Raw genomic sequence first — 26,561 nt, forward strand, 5'->3', positions numbered from 1 at the left:
AACACAATTTCAGCTAAGTTCCAGGATCCACTTGTATTTCCATTCCACTCAAAGGAAGTACCAAACTGATGTTAACAAATAGTTATCTATTTATAATACATCAAGATGTAAAACACTCAAGATATGGGCTAGAGAAATGGCTAAGTGGTTAAGAGCATTTGCTGCTTACAGGAGATTCAAGTTCGATGCCCAGTACTTGGCATTGAATGGTTCAAAACTACAACTCCAGCTCTAAGGAATCAACTCCCTCTACTGGACTCTAGAGGCATGGCACTCGTGTGTGTGTGTGTGTGTGTGTGTGTGTGTGTGTGTGTGTGTGTGTGTGTGTAATTAAAAATAAACAAAATTTAAAAATATATATAGGAAGAAATACTTGTTATTATTTGATCACTTCATTTAGGCAATGAAATAACATATTCATTCCACTCCCTATATTCCTTCTCCAACTTCTCCCACATCTCCCTCAAGACATCCCTTTCACAGCTTTATGTTGTTGTTTAATAAGACTGAAGTGGAGCCATCCACTGAAGCATGGGAAACTGACAAGTGGCCACACCATCAAAGAAGGATGATTCTCTCTTCCTTAGAAGCTATCAACTGCCAAACATTCTTCAGAAAGGGGTGGGACCATGAGAGCATCTCCCATATCTATGGAGGGAATATTGGTTGGCTTGATCTAATGTAACTGCTCTGAGTTTGAGAGTGTGATAGCCATGCATGTCCAGAAGATGATGTTCCTCCTTACATTCCAGTATTTACATTCTTTGTACCTACTCTTCAATAGGAATAAATTTGATAACAGTACACACAATTTAACTAAAAGTGGGTCAAAGATCCAAGTCTAAGATGGGTGTGGTGAGCACAAGCCTTTAATCTCAGGATTCTGAAGAGAGGGTCGTGTGGGTCTCTGTGAGCTCAAGGCCAGCTGCTCTATATAGAAAGTTTCAGAACAACCAGGACTATGGGGGATCAACTCCCACATCCCCCCAGGGTACTCTAGAGGAGAGTGAAGTGAGAAATATTTAGATAGAAGAATAGAGGGGAGAGAAACAGATAGAAACAAAGAATGCCCTCAGGAGGGTCTGTTTCCTTATCCACTGGTCCCTTGTGTCTCTACTAAAGGGTTATTTATAGGAATGTCAAGGGGTGGAGCAAAGACTGTCCCTAAGCTCAGCCAAGTACAGTAACCATGCACATAGTCAAGCAATCCTCTAATGCAGTCCTGCTGGATAAAGCAAGCTCAAATCTCACTAGGAAATCTTTGTGGGCCTCCACATCCCTCTTCTAGATATAATAAAGGGCTTCCCAGGCCCCTCAGATAGACTGTGCCTGTCTTAGGTCATCCTTCTTGATTAGTTTCCTTACCTATGATGGAGATATACTTTCCATCAAGCATATTCTGCCTTATGCTGGAAGCTATCAAGAAGAAAGTTGCCTGTCTTTGACTACCAGCCTTCGACAGGAGTGGGTATAGAGCCTAACTCAGCTCTGACTCAGGTCCCTGCTGAGCTTGCAAACATCCACCTCCCAGTAAAGGAGTAGAGGATAGTAAAGATGGAATATACTTTTTGGAATGGATCTAAGGTGACTACAACAGTATTAGCTGCACCAAGCCCTTTTCCAAATCAAATGTCTCTCCAAACAGATGTTCAATAAAATTTTCAAGAGACTATTTTGATTCCCAGGAAAAAGCAATCATTTCAAATCACTTCAAAGTATCCACTCAAGTAAACAAAAACACATGCTAATTATAAAGACACTTTTATCTGTTTAATTAGCAGGAGGATTTCTGTACAAACTAACTCAATCATGGAAAGCCTAACTTTTTGTGGGAGGCCTACCTCTTTCTAAACAGAAACAGAGGAAGAGTGGAAACTTTTAGGAAGAAGATAGAAAAGCTCTCTTAATTATGACACTTACACTTAAGTTTTCCAGGGGCCACTAAGACCATAAAATTATATTTTGAGCTATCATAAAAATGTTCAAATCTATCTGAAGATAAAACATATTCCTTTAAAAATTAATTTTACCTAATCTGTCCAGACAGATAATGATAGAATAATAAAGACAATTCTAGTATGAACATGACTATACATATTTAGTTTTTACAAACTTATATTCAACGTTTACACTTTTACAGACTTACATCCAACATTTACACTTTTTACAAACATATTCAAAAGGGAAACTCTATAGGACTATTTTACAAACTTTAGCACATATCTAGAAGAAATTTCTTAAAAGAACTATTTACCCATACTTATATTCAAAAGCAAACTCTATTAGCAAACATCTAGAAGAATTCTTAACTGACCTATTAACAAGACAGCAAGTATACAAATCATTTCTAAAGTTCATATTTTGTAGTTAGCTTTGATATTATTCTGAAAGTTTGCTTGAGAGTTTGAAGTCAGAACCTAATTTATCAGTGGTTCTAAGCTTTACTGAGGTCAGCTCCCTCTTCTTAATTTTTAGAAGTTGTTTTTTAATATTATCATGAGTGTTTTAAAGTGGTTTGTTGACAAACTGTATTAACATTTTAATTGTCTCCTGACAAGCAAGCTGTTCACCTGTTTCTAGTTCTCAGTAGTGAAGGGGAAGCTTTTTAACATTTCGAAAAACACTGCATTTTGAGCTGGAAAAAAACACTGAAAGAACAGTTTTTGGGCCATGTAGTACTGGTATCTCTGTTACAGACTTCATTTCCCAAACTGCTTTTCTGTACATCATCACATTGTTACAAACTGCCTTATGGACTACATTTCCCAAGCTGTCCTTCTCTACATTGTCAGGCTGTTATGAATGAACTACATACCCCATGCTGCCTTTCTGGGCTATGAGAAAACATCAATTTACACAGTCTGTATTCATGCTGAAACCAAAGTCAAATTTTTGCTCTTATCACAGGAGATTTTTTTCCTCCCCAAGCTTACATTAGGACCCCTGCATTATCATTTGACAGGTGTACCTCTCTAATCAGATTTTTTTCACCTCATACTGATCCCAGAGTGGGTTAAGCCCAGGCAGGCATTTGTTGCCAGAAGCAAAAACCTCTGTCTCAGTAGGTCAGTGAAAATGAATGAGAATACTTGAAAAAATACTTTTTTTTTAAAGGATTTGTTCCCTGATTAAAAAAAGAAAAGAAAGAGCTTTCTTGGCAGCTGTGGGTGCTGTGTAGCCCCACCTACCAACTCAGAGCTCACAGTCAAGCAGGCAGTTCTCCCTGTTCCTGATGGACCTGTTTGTATGGCCAAATTTACTCTCAGCTTTTCTCATGCTGTCATTAGTGCTAGAATTTAGACCTTTCCTCCCTCATTGCAGGGAGGCTTTCAAAGCCTCACCCGCTACATTCATGCCAGAATCTTGTCCTCAGCAGCTGTTCCACTATGGGGGAATGTTGTTCCCTGATCAGCTCTCCCCCTGTGCTTTCCTTGGTGTCTTTCACTACACTCTAGCTACAGGGAATTCTGGCTAGTGTCTAAAGTATCTGCTGTTTTTCTGATACTGGCTTGAAGGGGAGATAGGACTAGCAGGGAGGATTTGCCCTGTTCCAAGAGGTTTTCTTTTTCTTTTCTTTTTTTTTTTTTCTAGGGCAATTGCAGGTGCTTTTCCCATACTGATAGATGTTGTTTCCAAATGAGTTAAATTTTTGCCCTTACAGAAAGAGAAAAAAATCTGAGAAGGAAAGACCCAAAATTCTTCCAGTTTTTTAGAGAGAGATTACTAAGTTTTTCTCAAGAAAGCTTTCAGTTTTTGAGAGAAAGATAACTAAGTTTTTTCCAAGACTTCTGTTTCCTAAACTTTGGCTTCATGGCCAAGAGGAAACTAATTCTGATAGTTTGATTTTTTCATGCAGTAACACTCTGAGCAGAGTTGAGTTTTACTTCATCCGCATCTGTCTCAGGGAACATTCATTGCTCTGACACTCAGGACTCAGATTTAAGCTACATACAGGTCAAAAGCATCCACAGGAATCTTTTTCTGTCCATTTTTCTCATCCTATTTTTTTTTTATAACTCTGATTCCTCCCAGGAGTTTGCATTCATAGTCCCAGTTGGAAAAATCAAGGACATAGTTCCTCTGTCTTGTGCTTATTTTATCCTAAGGTTTTTCTTACAGTACATTACTACAGTCTACCTTATGTTTTTTTCCTTCTTGTCCTAAGTTTGTTTTTTGAAACAGGGTTTGTCTGTGGAGTTTTGGTGTCTGTCCTGAATCTTGCTCTGTAGACCAGGCTGGCCTCGAACTCACAGAGATCCACCTGGCTCTGCCTTCCAAGGTGCTGTGATTAAAGGTGTGTACCACTGCTGCCCAGTTTTCCCTAATTTTTCTACACTGTATTCCTACATTCTACTTTACATTTTTCCGTAATTTTTTAGACAGAAATTAAGAGACAGAAAAAAAAAAGAAACCTAGATATAGAGAGATACTCACTGCAGCCTCACTTTGGCATTTCTTTTAGCCACCTTACTTTCACTCCTGAAAATAGAATACCCCCACCTTAATTTTTCAACATAACTGGACATGCCCAAACTTCCTGCAGGATCCTCTCCCTTCCTTTCATCAAGTCCCTGGTCCCTTTTCTATGCACCATCTGAGGGAGACCATGTCCCACATGTTTCCTCCAGGGTGCTTTTGAGGAAGGTGAAGTGAGAAATATTTAGATAGAAGGATAGAGGGGAGAGAAACAGATAGAAACAAAGAATAGCCTTGAACTTTATCAACTGGCCACTTCTGTCTCTTCTAAAGAGGAATTATAGGAATGCCAAGGGGTGGAGCAAAGATCTTCCCCTAGCTCACCAACTGTCGACCCTTCCAATCACCTAGTAACCATATGTATAGTCAAGCAATCCTCTAATGCAGTCCTGCTGGATAAAGCAAGCTCAGATCTCACTAGGAAACATTTGTGGGCCTCCACACAGGGCTGCACGACCCTGTATCAAAAAAATGCTTAAGGAATGTACTGCCCAATTAAGATGAAACTGGAGGGAGGTTAAATGTTCATAACTCTGACCATTTGACTTAGAGATTAAAACATAGCACATTATAAAATTGTACATCATACAATTTTAAAAATGTGTACTTCAAAAGATCCCATCAAAAACATTAAACAACATCTCAAAGTACAGAAAATATGCCAATTATATGTCTGGAAAGTGACTGTTATTCATGATACACATGCCAATCTTATAACTCAATGGCAATCACGTAAACAATTCAGCTATATAGGAGCAACGATTGAACAGATGTTTATTTAAGAAAGACAATAATGTCTTCCAAGTGGGGGAGTATAATTACAACCTGGAAGAAACACAACCCAACACTCATGGTGCTATACTATTGAGTGTCCACTAGGGCATCTGGGATGAACATCATGAAATAAAAACAACCCCAAGTTTTGAATGGCAGTCCTCATGAATTCCTAAACAGAAAACAAAATGCTGCCTCTATCAAAGAAAAAACTCACTTGCTCAGTAAGTCAAACACAGAAGTCCTATGTAATTTACTAATCCCCCCAAGTGCCTACCCAGAAAACATGAAAACAAGTGTTCAATCATAATCTCAGGTGTCAACGTCCATGACAGCTTATTGGCAGCATCCCGAATCTGAAAACAATTTGAAAGACCATCAGATGGCATCGAATTTGATTTATCTACAGAACATGGGTGTGGTAACAAATGTTTCTGTTGAATATATTGTGTTAACTGAAAGAGTCACTAAATTGTATGTATTCTATGACATTTTTATGCTGTATTTTAATGGCAAATGTGGGAAGAGGCAGATCTACAGAACAGTGAACTGATGTTTCTTATGACAAGGAGGAATGGAAGATGAGAAAGAAATGGTACAGGTTTTCTTGGATAAAATGTTCCCTGGCTTGACAATGGTGATGGATATACATTACTTTGTATGAGCAAAACCTGAATTACACATTGTAAGCAGGCACATTGTTTTTATATATGAATTTTATTTCAGTAATGATGAATGATATTATTTTGATTGTAGCATGTGAGAGAGTAAGAAAAAAGAGAGGAAGTAGATACATACAGAGAGAAGAAATGGGTCAAGAAAATTCACACTTGTTAATATCTTCTTGACTTTCTGCACAAAGGGATCCTCTGGGTTGTTGAGGGAATCAATATTCACTCCAAATGATGTGCCAGTGATCACATCCATGCTATAAGCTCCAAGGATACTGAGGAGAGAGACATGGGAATCAGTGTCTGCATCTGAGGCAGCTCATAGTTCCAAGCTACCCAGGCAGGAAGCCACACAGAATCACATGCTGGATCATCAGTGGGGGCTAGGCTCCTATCACAATCACACATGGGGCCTTTACCTGGTGTTGGTTTGCAGATGCCCCTTTCCTAGAGTTGAAGGGACACTAAGGTATTTACAGTCCCATCAACTGCACCACCACTTACTCTTTTATGGTGACAGGCTTCCCTCTTTCTTCTTCTCGTCTCAAGTTTTTCACCAATGTATCTCCATACTGCCCAATGATGGGGAACATCTAAGCACAAAGCACAACATCTGTAGCTAAATGAGGAAACTCAGGTCCCAGAAAGACAAATCATCCCCAGTCATGAAGCAATGAGTGGGATGTTACAGTAGATTTTAAAAAGAGTCCTCTGCGCATGAAGACAGAAGGTCATTTTATAGGAATTGTAACTCAGAGGACCAACCCTTGGAAAGGGAACGTGGACTTGTTTTCTACCTGTCCCCAGATTCATTCCATAAGTAAATGCCCTCTCCCTCATCACCTCCTTGAGTTTTCCATTGGTGAAAGTTGGAGACAGCAGTGTTCGAAGTCTCTTCCATTCTTCATCCTCAGATATGTTGATGGACTTTTTTATAAGTCCCGCTGGACCAAAAGCCTAGAGTTCAAATTGAAAGCCAATTTATCTTGCAGAAGTTATGTATATGTCCACAGCTACAGAAAATATATCAAACAAACATCATTCATTTAACAGATAGTTACTGATCCTAAGTGGCACGCCCACTTATGATTCATTGAAATTACTTCACAGCCTATATAATCATGAGTGTCACCTATCATCAGAGCATGGCTTCAAATCTTTCTTTCAAAATCTCTTCTTAAATGGAAACCCCTCTTGTAAGGGAAAAAGTGTTGTTTGGAGCAGGCTGTAGCACAAGGGGTGGCTCAAGTCCTCAGGCAGAGGGTGCTGTGGTAGCTTTTAGAAGCAGTTGTCTACATAGTGGGGAGTTTTCTACTTATGCAGCCCCTAGGGAAATATATGCATGTTCCGGGCAGAAAACTTTGAAGGCAGCGGTCTTGCCCTGAGAGTCACAGAAGAAAGAGTCTTCTTTGTGGCCGAAGGACCATGGTACCAATAGGACAGATTCTGTGAAATTTCTTGTTCAGATCTGAATACAAGATGTCACAAGTATATCCATTGCCCTACACTAGAGCTTACACAGAAGGAACAGGAATAGTGTGGGTTGATGGAAAAAAACTGAGATACCAGAATCTTCCTTTCTGGGAACATATGAAAGCAACAGGCCCCTACTATAAAACTGAAGACAACAAAAAATGTTGTAATTCAGGCAGTTAAATGATTATTATGGGATGTTTTCTAAAGTTTGTATTTTAGAAAACATCTTATACTTCTATACATAACTTGGTTAAGGTAAAAATAATTTCAGACTGTCTAACATATTGCTACTGTGAATAGCCAACCTAGACACAGACTGTGAAAATAAAAGGTCCTATGTTTTGCAGACTCTGAATTTGTAACTTCCTGTTTTGACAGATGCTGTCCAAAGATGTTTCAGGTAAGACTGTCTGTTTTATATTTTGCTTTTTCATGTTGGACATTTAATGAGAAGATGAAAAAAAAAATCCAGGGCTCTGATGCTAGTCAAATGCCTAATGTAGACAATATGCTATGTAAATAAAGAATGTCTCTGGTTGGGAGAGAGAGAGAGAGAGAGAGAGAGAGAGAGAGAGAGAGAGAGAGAGAGAGAGAGAGAGAGAGAGAGAGAGAGAGCTGCTGAACAGTCAGATGTGCATTCAGTCCCCTTCCTCTTTGGGACCTGAACCCCACTGAAGCTGGACTTAACAGTTCTTCCAAAGGAGCAGAAAAGAAAAGCCCTACAGCTTTTTATAGTAGAAATGGACTCAACTGGCCTTAGATAGAGATAGAGAGATAGAGAGATGGCTCAGAGGCTAAGAGCACGTGTTGCTCTTGCAGAGGACCCATGTCTGGGTCCCAGTACCTTCATGGCAGTTCACAGCCATCTGTAATTCCATGATATCTGACACCCACTTCGGACCTTCACACATGCATGTGGTGTACATATGTATAAACAGACAAAACATCCATACACATAAAATTTTTTAAAAATTACATAGTCTTGGGTTACTGTTATCTTAGGGTAGTTCTGCAATATGTTTACCAACAGCATAATCAATTGGAGAGCTGTTGTTTTTTAAATTATGGCAAGTAGAAAAGATTAAGAATTGGGAATGATGTCAAGCATGGTAGCACACATCTTTAGTCCCAGTGCTGGGGAGGCAGAGGCTAATGGCTTGTTGTGAGTTCAAGGACAGCCTGGCCTACGTAGTGATTTCTGAGCCAACCAGGTCTATGGAGAAAGACCCTGTCTCAAAACAAGTAAACAAACAAATAAGCAAAACAGAATTGATGATGGAGAGAAAATTTATACAAAAGCCTTAGCCAACTTCACACTTGATAGTGAGAGCCTGAATGTTTGACCCTCCAAACAGGAGCAGTTCTGAAGGTTCCCCTCACCACTGTTATTCAGTACTATCCTAGAAATGCCGGCTAGAACAATAAGGTAAGAAAATTCAATTGAAACATACAGATTGCAAAGCAATGAGTATAAGTGTTCTGATTTTCAGGCACCTCCATTGTCCATGTAGAGCATACCAAACAGCATACAGAATACAGGGAATAAAGAAGTGAGTTTGAAAAGTCATAGGACACAATGACATCACATAATTCATTTGAATTTGTACATAATTGCAATGATAAGTGGAGAAATATTGAGAAAATTATGTCATAGCAATAACTAGAAATTAAATACTTAAAGCACTGATATAACAAAATACATGTTGGGTCTTTCACCTGAAATTGTCTATTTGGCAAGCAAAGGCAAACTAAAAATCAGAGAGGTACATGCTAGCCATGAATTAGAAGACACAACACAGTAACAATATTTCCCCTATATTTGTTTCAATTTTTATCAAAATCACACTGAGCTTTTAAATTCAGACAAGACCATTCATAATTTGGATAGAAAAGCAAAGGTCCAAGAACCAACCAAACAATTTTTTAAAAAAAAAATGAAGGAGTAATTAATCCACATGAAGTCACTCATCAAGAAGAAATGGTCCCCATAGAGGGAAAACACTGTGATCGATTGATTGAAGAGAAAGATGAGAAAGTGTCCCACACATGTAACAGGACTGGTAATTTTTGGAGGGAAAAACTTCTCCCAAATGGCATCGGAACAATTGAAAATGCATGGTACAACAGAAATCTTGAGCTGACCTTTGTTTCTCATACCAAAAAAAATTACAGATAGATTATAGACATAAATCTAAAATATAAAACTACATATTATCATTAAAAAATAAGAAAGTTAAGCAAAATGTTATCAAATTTGACCCTGAAAACATCCATAAAATGCATCAGACACTGCCAAGAAGAAAAGACAGGCTTCTCATGATCACACCACATGTTTAGAAGGAAGTCCCATGGTGAAGGGACAGTCCTGTGTCTTCACTGTGTAGCTTCAACACTAAACAGGACTGTAACAATGTCCAAAACACAACACACACACACACACACACACACACACACACACACACACACACACACACACACAGGAGAGAGAGAGAGAGAGAGAGAGAGAGAGAGAGAGAGAGAGAGAGAGAGAGAGAGAGAGAGATCAGGGAATGCCACTCAGAGGAAATGTAAATAAACTCCCAATGACATCAAAGCTAATTTCATCTTAGTATACTGGCCAGAATATATTTATACTCATGCAAGACATTACCATTTATAAAAATCAAGAAATATTCTGAGCATGGTGGTGGCTCTTTATTGTGATCATATAATTCTTTTTAAATTAAATTTTAATGAAAATAAATCATTATATTTCCTAAAAAGGACACCTACCTGACAGTTTGTGAATACTGAGTAGCATTCTTTCACCAGCACAGTTTTGATGATCTCTGGATCTGTGATAGCCAGCACAGGCTGTCAACCGTCATAAAACCTGAGGTGGGAACACAGGGTGGACTGAACCTCAGAAAATGGATTCTACAGTTGGAGTTACACCCAGGACTCCAGACTCTACCCCTGAGGCTGTACAGGCCACACTGCCAGCTCTATAGCACAGCAACATGAACCCCTACTTCAAGTTCTGACCATAGAAGACACTGGAATTGAATGAAAGATAGTATGGCTGAAGCAGGGAAGAGACACTTAGGACAAAACAGCTCTTCAAAGACGTCTCTAGTAAGAATGAACACTGAAACATTGGCTAAGGCGAGGCAAACTCACATGGTTATTGCCAATACTATTCTTTTGTGTAAATAGTTCAGTACCTGGGTTGGAGGTGTGGCTCAGTGGTAGAGCCCTCGTCTATCAAGTGTGTGGCACTGGGTTTGACCTCCAGAGATATAAGAAATCCAGAAAAAATGGTCAATGATTCCGAACTCAAAACTTAGAGACAAAGAACTCAGTGTTCCTAATACTGTTGCAGTAGCGGTTGCTTTGGGACCACCAGAGGGCAGCACAACCCATGCTTGGCATTGGTTCACATGGTCTCTATGTGACCTCTGCAGACCCTGTGACCAGGCCTGTGGTTTCTGAGGATGAATGAGAGGAGATGCAGAGACAGAGGCTCCTCCACTTGCTTGTGTCTCACAGCACAACAGTGACACCTCCTCCAACCTCTCTCCAAACCGTCAGCTACTCTGTGGCACCATTGAAGACATAGGCTCAAAGGAGAACACAGTGCTTTACAAATACCTCACATCTCTTCTTCAAAGTCATCAGAATTAGATATACGGGGAATACCCATGTTTTTCTAGTAAATTTAATATTTTAATTGCTACACATGTTTTTAGGATATAGATGAGTTCCCAGTCTATTTTCGTACATCTCCCAGTGTATCTTTCAAAAGTGAACATTACTTTTAAGTTGATATAAAGGAGTTCTGGGTTTGACTAAAACTGAATTGGCGTTGAGATGATCATGCATTTCTGAGCACATATTAGAAGGTTCTGAGCATTAGGTGCAAAGACATTGAGTCTTGGAGCCCTTGATTAATCAGTCCAGAAGATGTCCCAGTAGGGAATACCCCCATGGAATTCTTGCTGTTCAAATTCACAACTGTCATGTATTAGACCCTGGCAGGACAACCTCCAAAGGCCTTGTCCTCATGCAGTGGAGTGCTTCATTCAACAAGTCTACCCAGTAGAAGTTTCCAGAATACTCACCCCCATATTTTCCCATACTTTTTATAGCAGTCTATATCAAATTTCCACAAACCCTGGAAAAAGAAACAAAGTCCAATCCATTATTGGCCTGCATACAGTGGATCCCTTCTCTAACTGGGGTGCAAATGACTCAAATTCTGTGAAATCAGGCTTCCTATCCCTCACCAGGGATTAGAGGCAAGTTTTTATTAGAGACACCTGAAGGGATGGGGAGACTAGAAGAATTGTCTGGAATGGAGAGTTTAAGGCTGGTCTTGAATTTTCTCAGTGTTGTATCTATTGAAAGAACTGTCCTTACTTATGAATACCAAGCAGCTTCTTGTCTGAGGTGTGTGTGTGTGTGTGTGTGTGTGTGTGGTCTTTGAAATCCTAGAACACTCTGAAATGTTCCTCAAGAATCCAAACTAGGGGAATATGCACAAACCTTCTATATCCTGGTTCAGTATTATCCCGTTGTTTTATTAGTACAAAAGTGACAGAGTAAAGCCAGACTTGGTGGCACACAACTATAATCCTAGCACTCAGGAAGAAGCAAGAAGATGGAAAAGTTGAGGCCAGGGTGGATGTCATCTCAACATCTAAACGAGGGGAAACAAAAGAGCGATAACTGGCCAAGGTGCAGAGAATAGGACGCTTCAGAAACTGCACTAAATGGGACATCGCCTCTGTATAATGATCTCCTTCCCTTGGCACAGGGGTAGAAAGATTGCATGAGCCAGAGACAGAAAACACTACAACAAAAACTGTTTTCAAGGACACAACAGGGCATTTGCACATATGAACTCACAGTGACTGTGAAAGTGTACACAGGACCTGAGCAAGAACAAACCAGACAAACCCTAGCACGGAGAGGAGAGGAGAGGAGGACATGAAGTGCCCCGCCCCCCCAATCTGAGCAGCTTTTGGCAATTGGCCAGGGCTGGGAGAGGAAGAGTTGGTTTTCCTTAAGGGTGTGGCTCAAGACAGATCAACCACAATCCAGTGTGTGGTTATATACACAACTGAGAGTGTGCAGACAGCACCAATCAGACTCCATGGGTTACAGAAAAATACACAAAGTGGGTAGGTAGGGAAGGACTGGGGATGTGGGGGGAGCTTGGGGTGGGCAGTGAATACAATCAAAACGCATTGCCTGAAATTCTCAGAGAACTAATGCAAATTGAGAAAACATAAAAAGGATCATCAAAAAATTAAGAAGCAATAAAAAGAAAAACGAGAGAAGATTGAGGGTGAGTGGAGGTAATGGGGAAATCATGATGGGATCCAGGAATCAGTGAGAGGCCCCTTTCTACAGCAGGACAGAGCGAAGGAAACACTAGCTCTGAGTTTCCAATGCCAAAGTTGAAAAGAGGAAATGTTCTGTCATGACATCATATCTGTGACTTAATGCAAAAGAAGATTCAGGAAGGGAAATGTGCTGGGGTGAATATGAAAAGTGTTCCCCTTTCAAGGGGGATGGCCTTAAGGCTTTCTCAGGCAGTTGTGGGGCAAGAGAGGTCTCGTTTAGATCTCAGGCCTGCAATAAACTTCTAACTGTAAAACTTGGACTCTGACAGGCAACTGGAGTATGTGGGGAAGGAAATCCTAGCAGAGAGCAGCCGGCTCGCAGGCTCTGCTGATGGCCTGCAGCATCTGAGCTCATTATAATCTAGCCAGATGCCAGCCTTGGCCGATCAACCAAAGCCATAAAGAATCAGCCAACATTCATGGTCCTTGTTGCATTTATGGTGCACTTTCAGTGTCTCTAGAGATTTGATAAAATCATCCTTCCTGGGATGATTCTATAAAGGAATCTGCCTTCACTTAGAAAAGCAAAAATTCTTTTGTCCTATGGTATCTGAGGGTGAGAGACAAGCACTAACTTGTTTCATTTGCAGCCACATCCTACTCAGACTGGCCCTGAGGGTGCTGTCTTGGAGAAAAGAACCAATGCAGAACACCATTACTTTCTCAAACCCTCAAAGATGCCCTGGGTATTAAGACAGTATGGAGTCATTGAAGTAGCTGCAGGGGACACAGGAGTCCCTGAGAGGTTTCTGGTAAAGGGGAATTCCCTGTAGTCAACACACAGGCGTCCTGATGCAGGGATGCTGCAGAGCTGGCCAGCAGGAAGAGAAAAAGTGCTGCTCCTGAGCCCAGTGTGAAGTCTGGTCTAGTGCATACAGGCTGCTGTGGTGCTACTGTGACCAGGCATGCTTTTCTGTGAGTTAAGGACACCTGTGCCTTCCTGGAGGCTCCACTTAGGGAAACCCCAGACTTCTCCCGCTCCTGTTCACAGTCTGAGCATGAAGTGCTGAACACCAGGCTCTGATATGTCTGCGGTCACAGCTTTCTAACCACAGCTGCAAATATGTCAGCAAATCCTAAAGGGAAGCCCGAGCACTCTCCTGGATGGACACACACAGTTTCCAGTGGTCTGACACCCCAGAACTTTCTCCCTAGGACTGGCGTTTGCATCTATGGAACTGATCCATAAACAGATACACAAGAAGTCACATCCATAAGAAGAAAAGAAAGCTCAAACAGTACTCACATTTCCGTAGCCCAAAATGGTTCCCAAAAAAGGCAGAGGTTTGGGTCCAGGAATGCCGAGCTTCTTAAAAATCCCATTAGAATAGGTCCCATATCTATAAAGTAAAAGAAAAAGCCAAGAACATTTTATCATGATCCAACCAGCAATGGAGACCCTCCCTCAGGATCAGTGCTAGCTGTCGTCTGCTCTAAAAACACAGCACTGAATAGGAAATGGTTCTGGGTTCTGGATACCGAAAGACATAAAACAGCTTGAGTTATCCACAGGAAGGGTGTGTCAGGTGAGGGTTACAGAAAAGAGGGAAGAGTAGATGCCGACCCTCCTACAATGTCTAGGATGCATGATGGGAATTTGTAGAAAGCATGTTAGGGGATGAGAGAGAGAGCAATAGACATGTGTATGCCCAGGGGAGAAGCCTTATACACGTCATCAGTGCATGCTAAGGAAAGCAAGGAGGCAAGGACAGTGAGAAGTTTAAGCACCTCCATGATCTTGGGACTCCCCAAACTCAGAAGGGCTGTAGTGGTGAATTGTTTATAAATTCTCTGGATTGATGTTGGTTAGTCTGAGTACAGACTGAGAGCCAACTCCATCTTCCCAGGAGCAAGTCTTGTCAAAACCCTCTGAGCCATAAGGTAAGAGCTGGAGGGAGTCAGAAGTGTATAATGTCATTGGCAATAATGTCAGTAGGAACTGCACTACCAAAGCCTCGATTTCAACTTCTCCTCCATCTTCTCTTCGGATGTTCCAACAGGAAAGGGAAGGGGGCCTGTGTATCACTCCAACTCCAGTTACAGATAGGGAGAATCTTGGACAGCTACTCACATGTAGATGAGCACCAGGCTGGTAGCCAGCAGCACCCAGGTTTCCATGGAAAGGCTGGGGATCAGCTCCATCTCAGCTTTCTTCAGGAGTTCTGGCTCCAAGTTTCCCTCCCAGCTGAGAGTCTTGCAGGGCTCCCCTGCTGTGCCCAGCTGAGATCCAATGAGACCAGTCTGCAGTGTTTATGTGCTGAGAAAGGAGGTGGTGTCAGGGATTCAGCCAGTAGAAAGTCCTCCCTTGCACTGCCTGAACTCGGAGAACTGAGATGGCCTTTTCAAAGTTCAAAAGTTCATGCACAATCCTACTCTGACCTCCTTTGAATACATATTCTAGGTAAATATTTGTTCTTCCAGAAACTCAATTAAATCCATTGGCACTAAATTTCTTCTAATTTGCAGGTCTCTTTCATGCATGTTCTCATTCCAAAACACGTTGAAAACATACAGAGAAACTGTACCTACTGATCTTCACCAGTGCAAGGCTTCCTTTTCGTGTGTGTGTGTGTGTGTGTGTGTGTATGTGTGTGTGTGTGTGTGTGTGTGTGTGTGTGTGTGTGTGTACAATGGGTGTCATCCTCTGTCACTTTCCACCTTATTTTTCAAGACAGGATCTATTACTGAACCTAGAGCTTGCCATTTCAGCTAGACTGCCTGGGAAGCAAGGCCCTGGGGACCACCTTTTCTACCACATACGTCCTCCCTTTCTGCCGTTATAGACATTTGCCAGCAGCCCAGTGAATAATACATGGGTACTAGAAACTTTAACTTGGGTCCCTTTCACAGCAACTTTTCAGAGTCATTTGCATAGCCCCCAATTCCATTTCCTGTAAGGTTCCTCTATATCCATTAGGACTTGAAATTATCCATCAAAACACAGCTCAGAAAAAAAATATGAACCTGGTGGAGTCATTTCTCACCAATCACACCCAACAAGGAGAATCACCCTGTGTGCTGCCTAGTTATTTATGTTGACTTGACATAAGCTAGAATCAATGTAGAGGATGGAGCCTCAATTGAGAAAATGCCTCCATAAAACCATGCTGGCCGGGCGTTGGTGGCGCATGCCTTTAATCCCAGCACTCGGGAGGCAGAGCCAGGTGGATCTCTGTGAGTTCGAGGCCAGCCTGGGCTACCAAGTGAGCTCCAGGAAAGGCGCAAAGCTACACAGAGAAACCCTGTCTCGAAAAACCAAAAAAAAAAAAAAAAAAAAAAAACCATGCTGCAAGCAAGCTTATTAGTCATTTTCTTAATTAGTGCTTGATGGAGGAGGGTCCAGCCCATTGTGGATAGGACCACCCCTGGTCACATGGTCCTGGTTTCTATAAGAAAGCAGGCTGAGCAAGCCATGGGGAACAAGCCAGTAAGTGGTATCCCTCCACAGCTTCTGCATTAGCTCCTGCTTCCAGGTTCCTGTCCTGTTTGAGTTCCTGTTCTGACTTCCTTTGATGATGAACAGTGGTATGGAAGTGCAAGCTGAATAAACCCTTTCCTTTCCAAGTTGCTTTGGTCATGGAGTTTCATCTCAGCAATAGTAACCCTGACTAGGACACCCTACTATGGATTACTTTTTTCCTCTGTACAAAATGGATCAATTTCCTCTCTAAATTTTACTACTATTCTGGGGTGCTGTGCATCTGTCTTTAGTGACGACTGCCTTACCATTGGTGGCTGATATGCCTGGCCTCCATCTGGACATGAATGCTGTTGCTTGATTCTTTTGTACCCATTGGCCTTAGATAGATAGTTTTTCGGATGGATGGGTATATGTCTTGGCCAATGATCTGTCTAGTTTGCAGTCTACAACAGGGTCATTTGAAAGGCTGCTAAATACTGCCTAGTGATCCCTCAGCTTCCACGCCATCCATCCATTTGTGGTCTTTCCTGTAAGGACCAAATGTCAACAGAATCCTGGTTGATCATCCTGAGCTTCTAGTGAGAGTGGCTTTGACAGAGGCAATTCGTCTTGCATTAGCAAGTTAGGAAGTTTAACATGGTCAGACTAAGTCCATAGGTCCCATTCAAATAACCTGTCAGGATGTCTACCAGATACAAAATATTCAGCAAGGGCCTACAGATATAGCAGTGAATAATACCTAAATAATTCCTTGACTATCTCACAGACTGATAGAAAAATGTGCAGGAAACCCCAAATAACAAAGGTGTGGAGGACAATGGAGCATGAAAGAGAAGGAAGAGGTGAAATCCATCATTTCCTCAAGACCCCAACCCTGTCGCAACTGGCTCATGTCTGTAAAAACAGCCTTAATCTACTCATGAAAACATACCCTCCACAGCCTTATCCATCCTGAGAGTTCAGTCTCTTTGTTGGGTTACATTTAGACTAAGTTTCTAATACATAAACTTGAGGGTATGCATTTAAATCAGAGAAATTGCACTTACCAAATTACAATAGTGGTGTGTGGTTTTTAAAATTTCTGCATATAAGAAAGATAATAGAATATATAACAGGATATGGATTACATGCTTCTGGCATTAAGACTTAATCCTGGACCAGCTGGCAAGAGGCATCAGATTGGCATGGCCCCTGGAAGCATCTCTGTCTATTGTAGGCACCAGAGTGATGATATATATGTCTCCTGGTCCTCAGCAGGTATTTCACGAGCCCTCATCCAATTTCCTGTAAGGAAGCTGAATGAATCTCAGTGGGTCAGAAAAGACAGACATAGAAATGTGTGTCTGGGAAGCTGCTGTGTGGAGTGGAACAGAGAAGAGAGTTTCATGATTGGTGAGTGTGACCAAACTGCAGTACATGTGGTATGAGCTTCTGTTATGAGTAACATGCTATTATTACCCAAAATGTAAAGTATTATGATGAAATTAGTGCAACAGAAAGGTAACTTTTAGTTTTTTGAGACAGGGTCTCCCTATATAACTCTGGCTGTCCTAGAACTCATTATGTATGACTAGGCTGTCCTTGAATTCACAGAGATCCATCTGCCTCTACCTCCTGAGTGCTAGGGTAGGTGTGTGCCACCAGGTCTGGCAGAAAATAACTAGTTTTAAGTGTGCAATTTATTCAGTACACTCACTTTTATGCACACACTCCTGCTAATCTGAAACTGTGTGGATTCCTTCCTGTTCTCTATCCCATTACTGACTCCCCATTGTGTGTCTGTCATTGTTGGATGACTCACTCTGGGTCCTTCAAATCATGAAGATCATAGACTACATGTGATTTTTACACCTGGCATGTTTCACCTAGCATGGTGTTTGTCAGGTACTTCTATAGCATAGAATCTATACAGATTTGAACTTTACCCTCAAAAATCTAATCTCCAAAACAGATGCTGATGACAGCATCTTTCCCTCCACAATGACCTCACAACAGACCAAATCAATACTGGACCTAGATTGGACTTAGGACCTAAAACGGCAAACTGGGTTCATGGCTGCCTTTATCTAGTGAGAATGGGACACTAGTCCAGTCCCAAGACTTGCCATTCTCCCCACAAATTTTCACTGCAGATGAAGAATACAAGTAGGGTATCAGAGGGCAAAAGTTTTACAGTAACATTACCTTGCATGATGTATTTACTGTGTCTGCAAGAGATAAGAGTTCAAGTTTGCATGGATTAAAAGATTGAGAGTTTGTTGAGGGCAGAGTTTGCTTTTATGGCCTGAAGTAAGCTAGCTTTTTTTTTTTGAGCATGCATACTAGAAACATGGGGTCCACAGTTGATCCTGCTGTCGCTTGTGGTACCCCTTCCCCCTAATTCATACCAGGGAGTAAGTCAGCAGAGGAAAACGTTCCCCGGCCTGCCATCACTGCAGAAGGCCAATTTAAATGGCAATGTGCTTAACCCGCTGACCCTTCCACATGCACTACGAGGTAGGTGTGGTTGGTCAGCAACCTCACTTTCTAGAGAGGAAAACTGAGACCGGGAAGACTGAAGGAACTGTCCCTCCACCACTGTGTCACACTGCTGGTCCATGCTGGAGAACGACACAAACACTGGCCATCAGATGCCACAGCATGCACTCTGTCTCCATGGCCATCTGCATAGATGCCCTGCGTGGCAGTGCCTCCAGCAGCCAAGATCTGTGTTCTTGTCTCTTACCTCCATCCATTTCAACTGCAACCAAGCCATCTCTTACGATAAAGGAGATTGTCTTTTGACCTGCCGACCTTCTCCTGTCCTGCATCTGATCTAGTCTTGATCACCCCGAGATTCTTTCCTCCTCCAGGCAAATCTCCTCCTGCACCATCTTACACAGAAGCCACTGGATTCTGAGAGTGTGAGATGTGGTCACTCATGATTGACATTTGATGTGACATCAATAGAAATTGCTAGCTTTGGAAGAACCTGTATCAAAACAGAAAACAACACATTTCATTAACACATTTACCATCACTCCTAACTAAAAATCACAGTACTACAGTTTGGATATAGTTTGAACTCCAGTTCATGAGTCAGAACTGAACTCCAGTATGGTGGTGTTCAGAGGTGGTAGAAACTTCAGGGAAGAAGCATAATGGGAAGTAGATATTGGCTCCCATCCTGTGCTCTAGATTCCTGCCCTGCCATATGACCTATACCTCTTTTTTTTCATTTTTCTTTATCAAGAAATTATCTACTCACACTACATACCACCCACAGATCCCACCTCCTCCCTCCTCCACCCCCCCAGCCCTCTCTTCCAAGCCACCCTGCACCCCCACATCTCCCAATTCAAGGTCTCCCATGGGGAGTCAGCAGAGCCTGGTATGTAGCTAGAGTTTTCCTGCCTTGCCCACAGTCAGGACAAATCTCTGTCACCCGCCAGTCCCACGGCCGCTCAGACCCAACCAAGTAAACACAGAGACTTATATTGCTTACAAACTGTATGGCCGTGGCAGGCTTCTTGCTAACTGTTCTTATATCTTAAATTAATCCATTTCTATAAATCTATACCTTGCCACGTGGCTTGTGGCTTACCGGTACTTTACATCTTCCTTGTCCTGGTGGCGGCTCCAGGCCGTGTCTACTGCCGTCCTGTTCTTTTATTTCTCCTCTCTGTTAGTCCCGCCTATACTTCCTGCCTAGCCACTGGCCAATCAGGTTTTATTTATTGACCAATCAGAGCAATTTGACATACAGACCATCCCCCAGCACAGCCAAGTGCCGATCATCTCAGACACCTGCACTCAGGCCCATGGTCCTAATCATCCTCAGGCCCATGGTCCTAATCATCCTCTATGCGGACCTGGCGGGTAAAGCCACAGAGAACCCAAGAACGGGCTCCCACAGCATATACACTGAGCCTAGGCAGGTCCAAGCCCCTTCCCACTGCACCAAGGCTGTGCAAGGCATCACACCACAGGCAATGGATTCCCAGAAGCCTGCCCATGTACCAGGGATGGATCCTGATGCCCCTGCCTGGGTGCACCCAAAACAGTTTGAGCCAAACAACCATCTTCCATATCCTATCCAGAGGGCCTAGTCCAGTCCCATGGGTGAGTGGACTGGGTGTGGGAGTGTGGCAGAGGGTGAGGAGTGGGGGAAGAGAACAGGGAAATGAGAGGGTCAGGCTGGAACAGGAACAGAGTGGGAGGGCAGGGAGGAAGATACCATGATAGATGAGGACATCATGGGAATAGGAAGAGGCAGGGTGCTGGGGAGGCTCTCAGGAATCCACAAGGATGACCCCACCTTGGTCTGCTGGCAGTGGTCCAGAGGGTACCTGGACTGCTCTACTCTGGTGACTGGTCTAGGGAATAACCTATCTGTCATCCTAGAGCCTTTGTCCAGTGACTGATGGAGGCAGATGCAGAGATCTATGGCAAGGCACCAGGCTGAGCTCCAGGAATCCAATTGATGAGAGAAAGGAGGAATTCTATAGGCAAGGGACGTAGAGATCATGATGGGAGGACATTCAGAGATGACCAGCCAAACTAGTGGAAGCCAATGAACTGTGGATCTCTACCTCTTAATGATGCTCCCACCACAACACACCCTGCCATGATTTCACAGATTCAGGGATCCTGCCCATAGTCAGTGATAAACTATTTGGAATCATATCTTCTAAAACAATGGGATAAATAAAATTATTTTTCATACACCAAAGTCTCAATATCAGCAACACCTGCATATCAATGTTTCTTGAAGTACTCACTATTTATGATTGCTAAGTTATAAGACCAACATAGTTTTTAAAGAAAATATAGCATAGAATCTTTTCAGTCATAAAAAGGGGAATAAAGTTATATTATTTGTAAGAAAATGGATACAACCAGAAATAAGCAAATTAAGCATATTAAGTCATCCTCAGAAAGACAAATATTGGATATTTCTGTTATTTGTGGGTCCTAGCATTGGTGGACACAAAAAAGTATTTATGTACATATGATATGAAAGCAGAGTGAAGCTGTCTGGGAGGACTGAGGGTAGAAATGGGAAAATGGAGGGGAAAGGGAAGGGTAGCACACTATGTGGGCTATGATCAAAGTACATTATATAGGCGCATATATAGGTGCATAAAGGTGGCCTTATATAATCATGCACAATGATTGGGGCAGAAGTGTGTTATCATGGATGTGTCCATACTCCAGTGTGAAGATACCACTCTGGGCTTGGAGAGAAGCAACACCAAGAGAGATTTAAGACAGGAAGTCAGACTAAGGACAAAAGGTAGGGTGACCTAGCCGCACTGTCCAAAGGAAGTCACCAGTGGAGTTCTGACACCTGAGAAGCACTCCACACCTGTCACTCACTCACTTCACCTTGGGAAGACATTACTATTCTCCTTCCCCTGTCCTGCTCAAGGAACTACCTGTTCTTAGTTCCCAAGTTCTAGCATACTATGAGCTAAGTTCAAAAATAGCAAGCATGTGGACTTTAGGAAGGAGGGCAGTGGGAGGAAGGTGACTGAAGCTGTCTGCCATGTAGAGTATGTTGCAATTTGAGTGAAATTACTGACGGTGACAGTTATTGGCTGTTGACTTGCAGCATTATCACACTGGAATAATCCCTGTTAAATATTAAACAGAGACCTCAATTAACCACATAAACTTCATGAATTTCAGTTTGTCCTCACTCTGTGTTGGGAACTCTGACAAAAGGGACTTGGCTCAGCCCAGGTGTACACACTTAATAACAACTGTACTGCTGTCCTCAGGAAGTCATGTCTTTTATTGCTTCCCCCAGGTAAGGTATGCTTAAATACACCCAAAGGGCATATGTGGGAAAACCACTAATAATGACATATACCTCATGTTTTTCTGTAGTAGTGTCTCACTGGTGTAATCATACCAAGAAAATCCCTCAATGAACAATTAATCCTTAGTAAATTCAGATATTAATCAATGAATATTAGGCAGATACATTAAATAAAATTGGGATTCCTTAGTGACCACTCTAATTTTTCTGAAAAGTGGTCAACAACATATCCAAAAATTATGCTAGCCAAAGGAAAGGCCAGAAGAAGCCATTTGAATTCAAATGTCTTCCTAGCCATTAAGTTATGGGAGAAAAGTCAGTCTTAATGATGACATGACTGTAGTGACACCAGAAGATTGGAGATACTTTCCAGGAAAGGGGAATGGGCCGTCTAACACTCCGCTTCTATTCTAATGGGTTACAATGAGTGCAATGTGTACATTTTCACTAGAGAATAACATCAACTTATGAGAAAACATAAAATTCTTTGGTAAAATTAAATATATAAATAAATCTCAAAACAGATTCCCATAATTTGGGTTGGTAGTTCCCCTCTTCATCATTTCATAAGATACAAAAGGAAATGGGTAAAATGTCAACCATAATTGGTATATGATATATAAAGATGTAATTTGTGATGTCAATGGTATAATGGATGGAGGTTGAACGAAAGAATGCAACTGTTTTATACAACCTACAAAAAGTTTAAATGAAGTTTACAAGTGATTATTGTATTTGAACATGTTTCATGTATTCCTCTTGTCAGCCACTGAGGATAGACCTGTAACATGTACACTGAAGGAAAAGAGATCAAGTCTGCTTGGCTGTCTGGATGCCTGTTCATTATTCTTGGCTGTTTGAGAGGAAAACTTTAGGTGAGGCTCAGCAGATATACCTTCTGGGTCATCCATCTTCCACACGGATGTGTGTCCTTGGACAGAGTCTTTTGAAAGCTCTTTATCTAAATCTTAATTGCATTCCTTTCTGCTGTTTTGCATTAGGTATTTTCTGGGTTTGGAATGTTCTCCCACTTTCTGTCAGTTGACTCCTACACTACCCCCAGTTTTAATGAATCGCTAAAAAGGTTCCTAGGTTAATAAACTAGTCAGATTTATAGGTATAGTTCATGATAGCAGAATATGTTGGTATTGAGAGCTTCTGCTAAGTATATCATACATACATGGAGATCTTATGTGGCTTACATTGGTTCTTTATTTTCCAGACCAATCAGAAATGAAACACAGATTGGTGTTTCACAACCTGCACCTAAATAACATTGTCAACAAAAACTCTTTTGCATAGAGATCCCATTCCAACTACAAACCATGGGGATGTGACAGTTTGAATGTTTACTGTCCCCCAGGGGCTTGTGTGAATGAACACATGGTTCCTCTCTGATGAAGCTAATTTGGGAGGTTGTGGAACCTGTGAGACAAAATGACAAGCTGATAGACAAAGGTCACTAGGTCCAGGCTTTGAGATCCTACATTTCCTCTGCTTCTGATTCTGTGTCTTCTTCCTGGTCAGTACCATGTGATGATGCCACAAGTCGTGAGCACTATCTGTATGATGGACTATACCCCTTAAGATGTAAGTCACAACCAACTTCTCGTCCACTAAGCCGCTTCTATCACATACTCTAACAGAGTGCTGGGAAAATTAGCATAAAACTATGCCAAGAATTAGAGTGTTTACTGTGAAATTTTGACCATGTGTCTTTTAGGCCTTTAGTTAAGGTTTGTGGTAGAAAAGTCAAAAAGCTTTGTGATATAGGTTGAGGAAACCCTAGGCTTTCACCAAGTGCCTTCCCCCACTGAGCGTTCTTGCCAGGACAGAAGTTACTATTTTAATAAGTCATTGAGAATTAGGCATATGTCCCATGACCATCCAGGAGAACATTCCGATATGCATTGCAAAGACCCAGAAAAAGGAGAGGGTTCGACTCTGTTTGGAGACCTGTTTGACTGGAGAGTGAAGTAAGACTGAGAGAAGAGTTGAGACTAGGGAATGGGTCAGAAACCTGATGGCCAACAGCAAGTGTCTGATCTTGCTGTGCTCATAAACCTTTCATTAACTGCATTTTGAAGCCAATCCCTTCCTGAGCCTTTTAGGCATTCATTACTAACCTACCCATAGAACTTTATTCCATAAAGTTTAGGAAATATTTAGATATTTTTTTGATCCTAGATGCCAGAGAGAGAAGAGAGTAGGAAATTTTATAACTGCTAGGGGGTTCAAGCTCCTAAGAGGAGTAGATATGGGGCTAGGTGGTCTTACTGGAAACATAGGTCCACAGAGCCACAGATGATGCCAGGTCTGATTAACACCCAGGAAATTAATTCCTTACCCATTTGTTACACTCATCGGAAGGCATGTGATAAGATGAGGTGGTTATGTGAAGGTGATAAAGGTCGGTAGTTCATTCTCAACAAACTCATGAAATTGTAACCATGTGGTTGGGATTTTCTGAGACAAGAGTCCCAGTTTGCTGGCCTGGACCTCACTATGCAGACCATGCTGGCCTCAGACTCTCAGAGATCTGCCTGCCTCTGGCTCCTGAGCGATGGTATTCAATGTGTGCTCCACCACACACAGCTTAATCAGGGCTTTAGCCTTAGTGTGAACTTGCTCCTCTTTTGACACTTGAATGTACACTGTGCACTCTTCACTGTGCATTCTAGTGATGTCACTCTACAATGCTCTTAACTCTTTTGAATTATTTGTGAAATTCAGAGAATGGGCAGAGTTGGCTACCAGCCTGGTGCCCTAGTCTCTTCAGTAATACATTCAAATTATATGTGGTATTGAATAAAGATGGTGAATAGGCTTGAAAAGAAATACTTTTATTCAGCTAGGTGGTGGTGGCACATACCTTAAATCGGCACTTGAGAGGCAGAGCTAGTCAGATCTCTGTCAGGTTGCGGCCAGCCTGATCTGTAGAGTGAGTTCCAGGACAGCCATGGGTACACAGAGAAATCCTGTCTCAAAAAAAAAAAACAAAACAAAATGTTAGAAATATTTGTATTCTCCACATAATAATGTTCATTATAAAATATTGAATGGAGAACATTTGACATGAATTTAACTACTAGAGTAATCATAATTCTTCTCATTGTTATTAAAACCATAAATAAAATTACAGGCTATCATTTACTCTAATCAGAGCCCAACTGTAATGTGCGGCGCGCTCCTCGGCCAGCGAGGAAGAACGACCACCATGCGAGGATCCTTCTCAGAACACACTTTATTGGAGCGCCTCTTGATTAAGGGAGAGCGGGAGGTGAGGGGCCCCGAGGACTAAACTGCAGCTGCTTATATAGGGAATCAGGCAGACATGCCGTACTGTGATTGGGTCCCGCCAGAATGCTAGCACGGGGAGCCACGGGATAGGCTGAGGACATAAGGCCAATTACCATACTCGTGCATCATAGCCAAATATGGAGTTGTTTACAGCTAGGCTACCAGGAAGCCAGTGCCATCTTAGAATGGCGGCTCCCTACAGTAATGGATGGAGTCAAGTGTCAGAGATGAACCTCCACACTTCAGTCATGTACTTAATGATTTCCTTTACACTAGACAGTTGATAATACTATGCACAGACATTGACCCTGTTCAGAGAATGTACTAACTTCTTAACCATTAAGATTACAGACAGTGGATTAAGCCCATCTTCATTTGGACTTCATTCAAAGGTAAATTTGAGTCTATGTGTTCTGGGACACAAAACCCTTGATGAATACAGATGGACTCATTAGGGAAATTCACACACCAGTTATGATGCCAACTCTCAACACAACCTTTAGGACAATTGATTTTTATGGTTGAAGAAGCCCTTGCCCACTAGACACTAAGGGACCTTGAACAAACACAGTGAGAAGAAATGAGTGAACCATCCCCAACTCTAGAAGAAAATAGATAAGGTCCATTAACTACAAAGATGCTTTACAAACACATGAAAACTATTAATTTTAATACATATTATCTAACCTGTGGCAAGATTGCACAATGAAAGCAATCCCCCAGACATTAATTTAGTAAAATATTTATTGACCACCAGCTGTTTATAGGGCCTGAATCACATATGTTCATCAGCTTATCAATTGTTGGTTGTCCTGTAGTTTCATTAACAAGTGAATTTTAGTTTGATTTTACAGCTAGTGAGAAAGCTTTTGCCCATCAAATTCTGTAACCTTTATAAGAATGGAAAGTGGCTAAAATTCAGTTTAGATTAATTTTAGAGTATTTCAGCAAATTTGATTTAGTCTAAAATTTAAATCCAAGTTGCTTCCAATACAATATTTTACAAAAAGAGAAAGAAGTGAAAAGTTTAAATTTGGGGTTTTCACATTTTAAAAGTGTTTACTAAAGCAAATGTAGGAATACTTGGTTTGTACAATTATCATGCTTAGACTTACAGCTACAGGTTTTAAGGCTGTTTTAAATTGTCCCCAGTTTTGGTCTTCCCTATGTATTTCAGCTGAGAATCTGACGTGATTTTTCTCATGGTATAGACTCAGGCAGATGGATGACAGATGGAGGGGTTGGTGGTGAGG

The 26,561-nt window shown here is 41.6% G+C and overlaps 2 protein-coding genes across 2 annotated transcripts in view; both read right to left on the reverse strand.

Annotated features, from left to right (window-relative positions):
- Positions 1–26,561, reverse strand: part of LOC107400179 (putative sperm motility kinase W) — a 165,253-nt gene that overhangs the window by 44,332 nt on the left and 94,360 nt on the right. The gene's annotated exons all lie outside the window — the stretch shown is intronic.
- The window catches only part of LOC143270541 (cytochrome P450 3A25-like), an 89,418-nt gene that overhangs the window by 9,267 nt on the left and 53,590 nt on the right, over positions 1–26,561 (reverse strand). The window contains 10 exon segments of the mRNA XM_076560889.1: positions 6,045–6,196; positions 6,426–6,514; positions 6,765–6,878; positions 10,170–10,269; positions 11,498–11,550; positions 14,031–14,124; positions 14,856–15,041; positions 17,252–17,489; positions 18,931–19,176; positions 24,881–24,986. Of these exon segments, the coding sequence (XP_076417004.1) occupies positions 6,045–6,196; positions 6,426–6,514; positions 6,765–6,878; positions 10,170–10,269; positions 11,498–11,550; positions 14,031–14,124; positions 14,856–14,926 (673 nt within the window). The 5' untranslated portion in view covers positions 14,927–15,041; positions 17,252–17,489; positions 18,931–19,176; positions 24,881–24,986.

The sequence above is a fragment of the Peromyscus maniculatus genome, chromosome 23, assembly GCF_049852395.1.
Source record: "Peromyscus maniculatus bairdii isolate BWxNUB_F1_BW_parent chromosome 23, HU_Pman_BW_mat_3.1, whole genome shotgun sequence".
Lineage (NCBI taxonomy): Eukaryota > Metazoa > Chordata > Mammalia > Rodentia > Cricetidae > Peromyscus > Peromyscus maniculatus.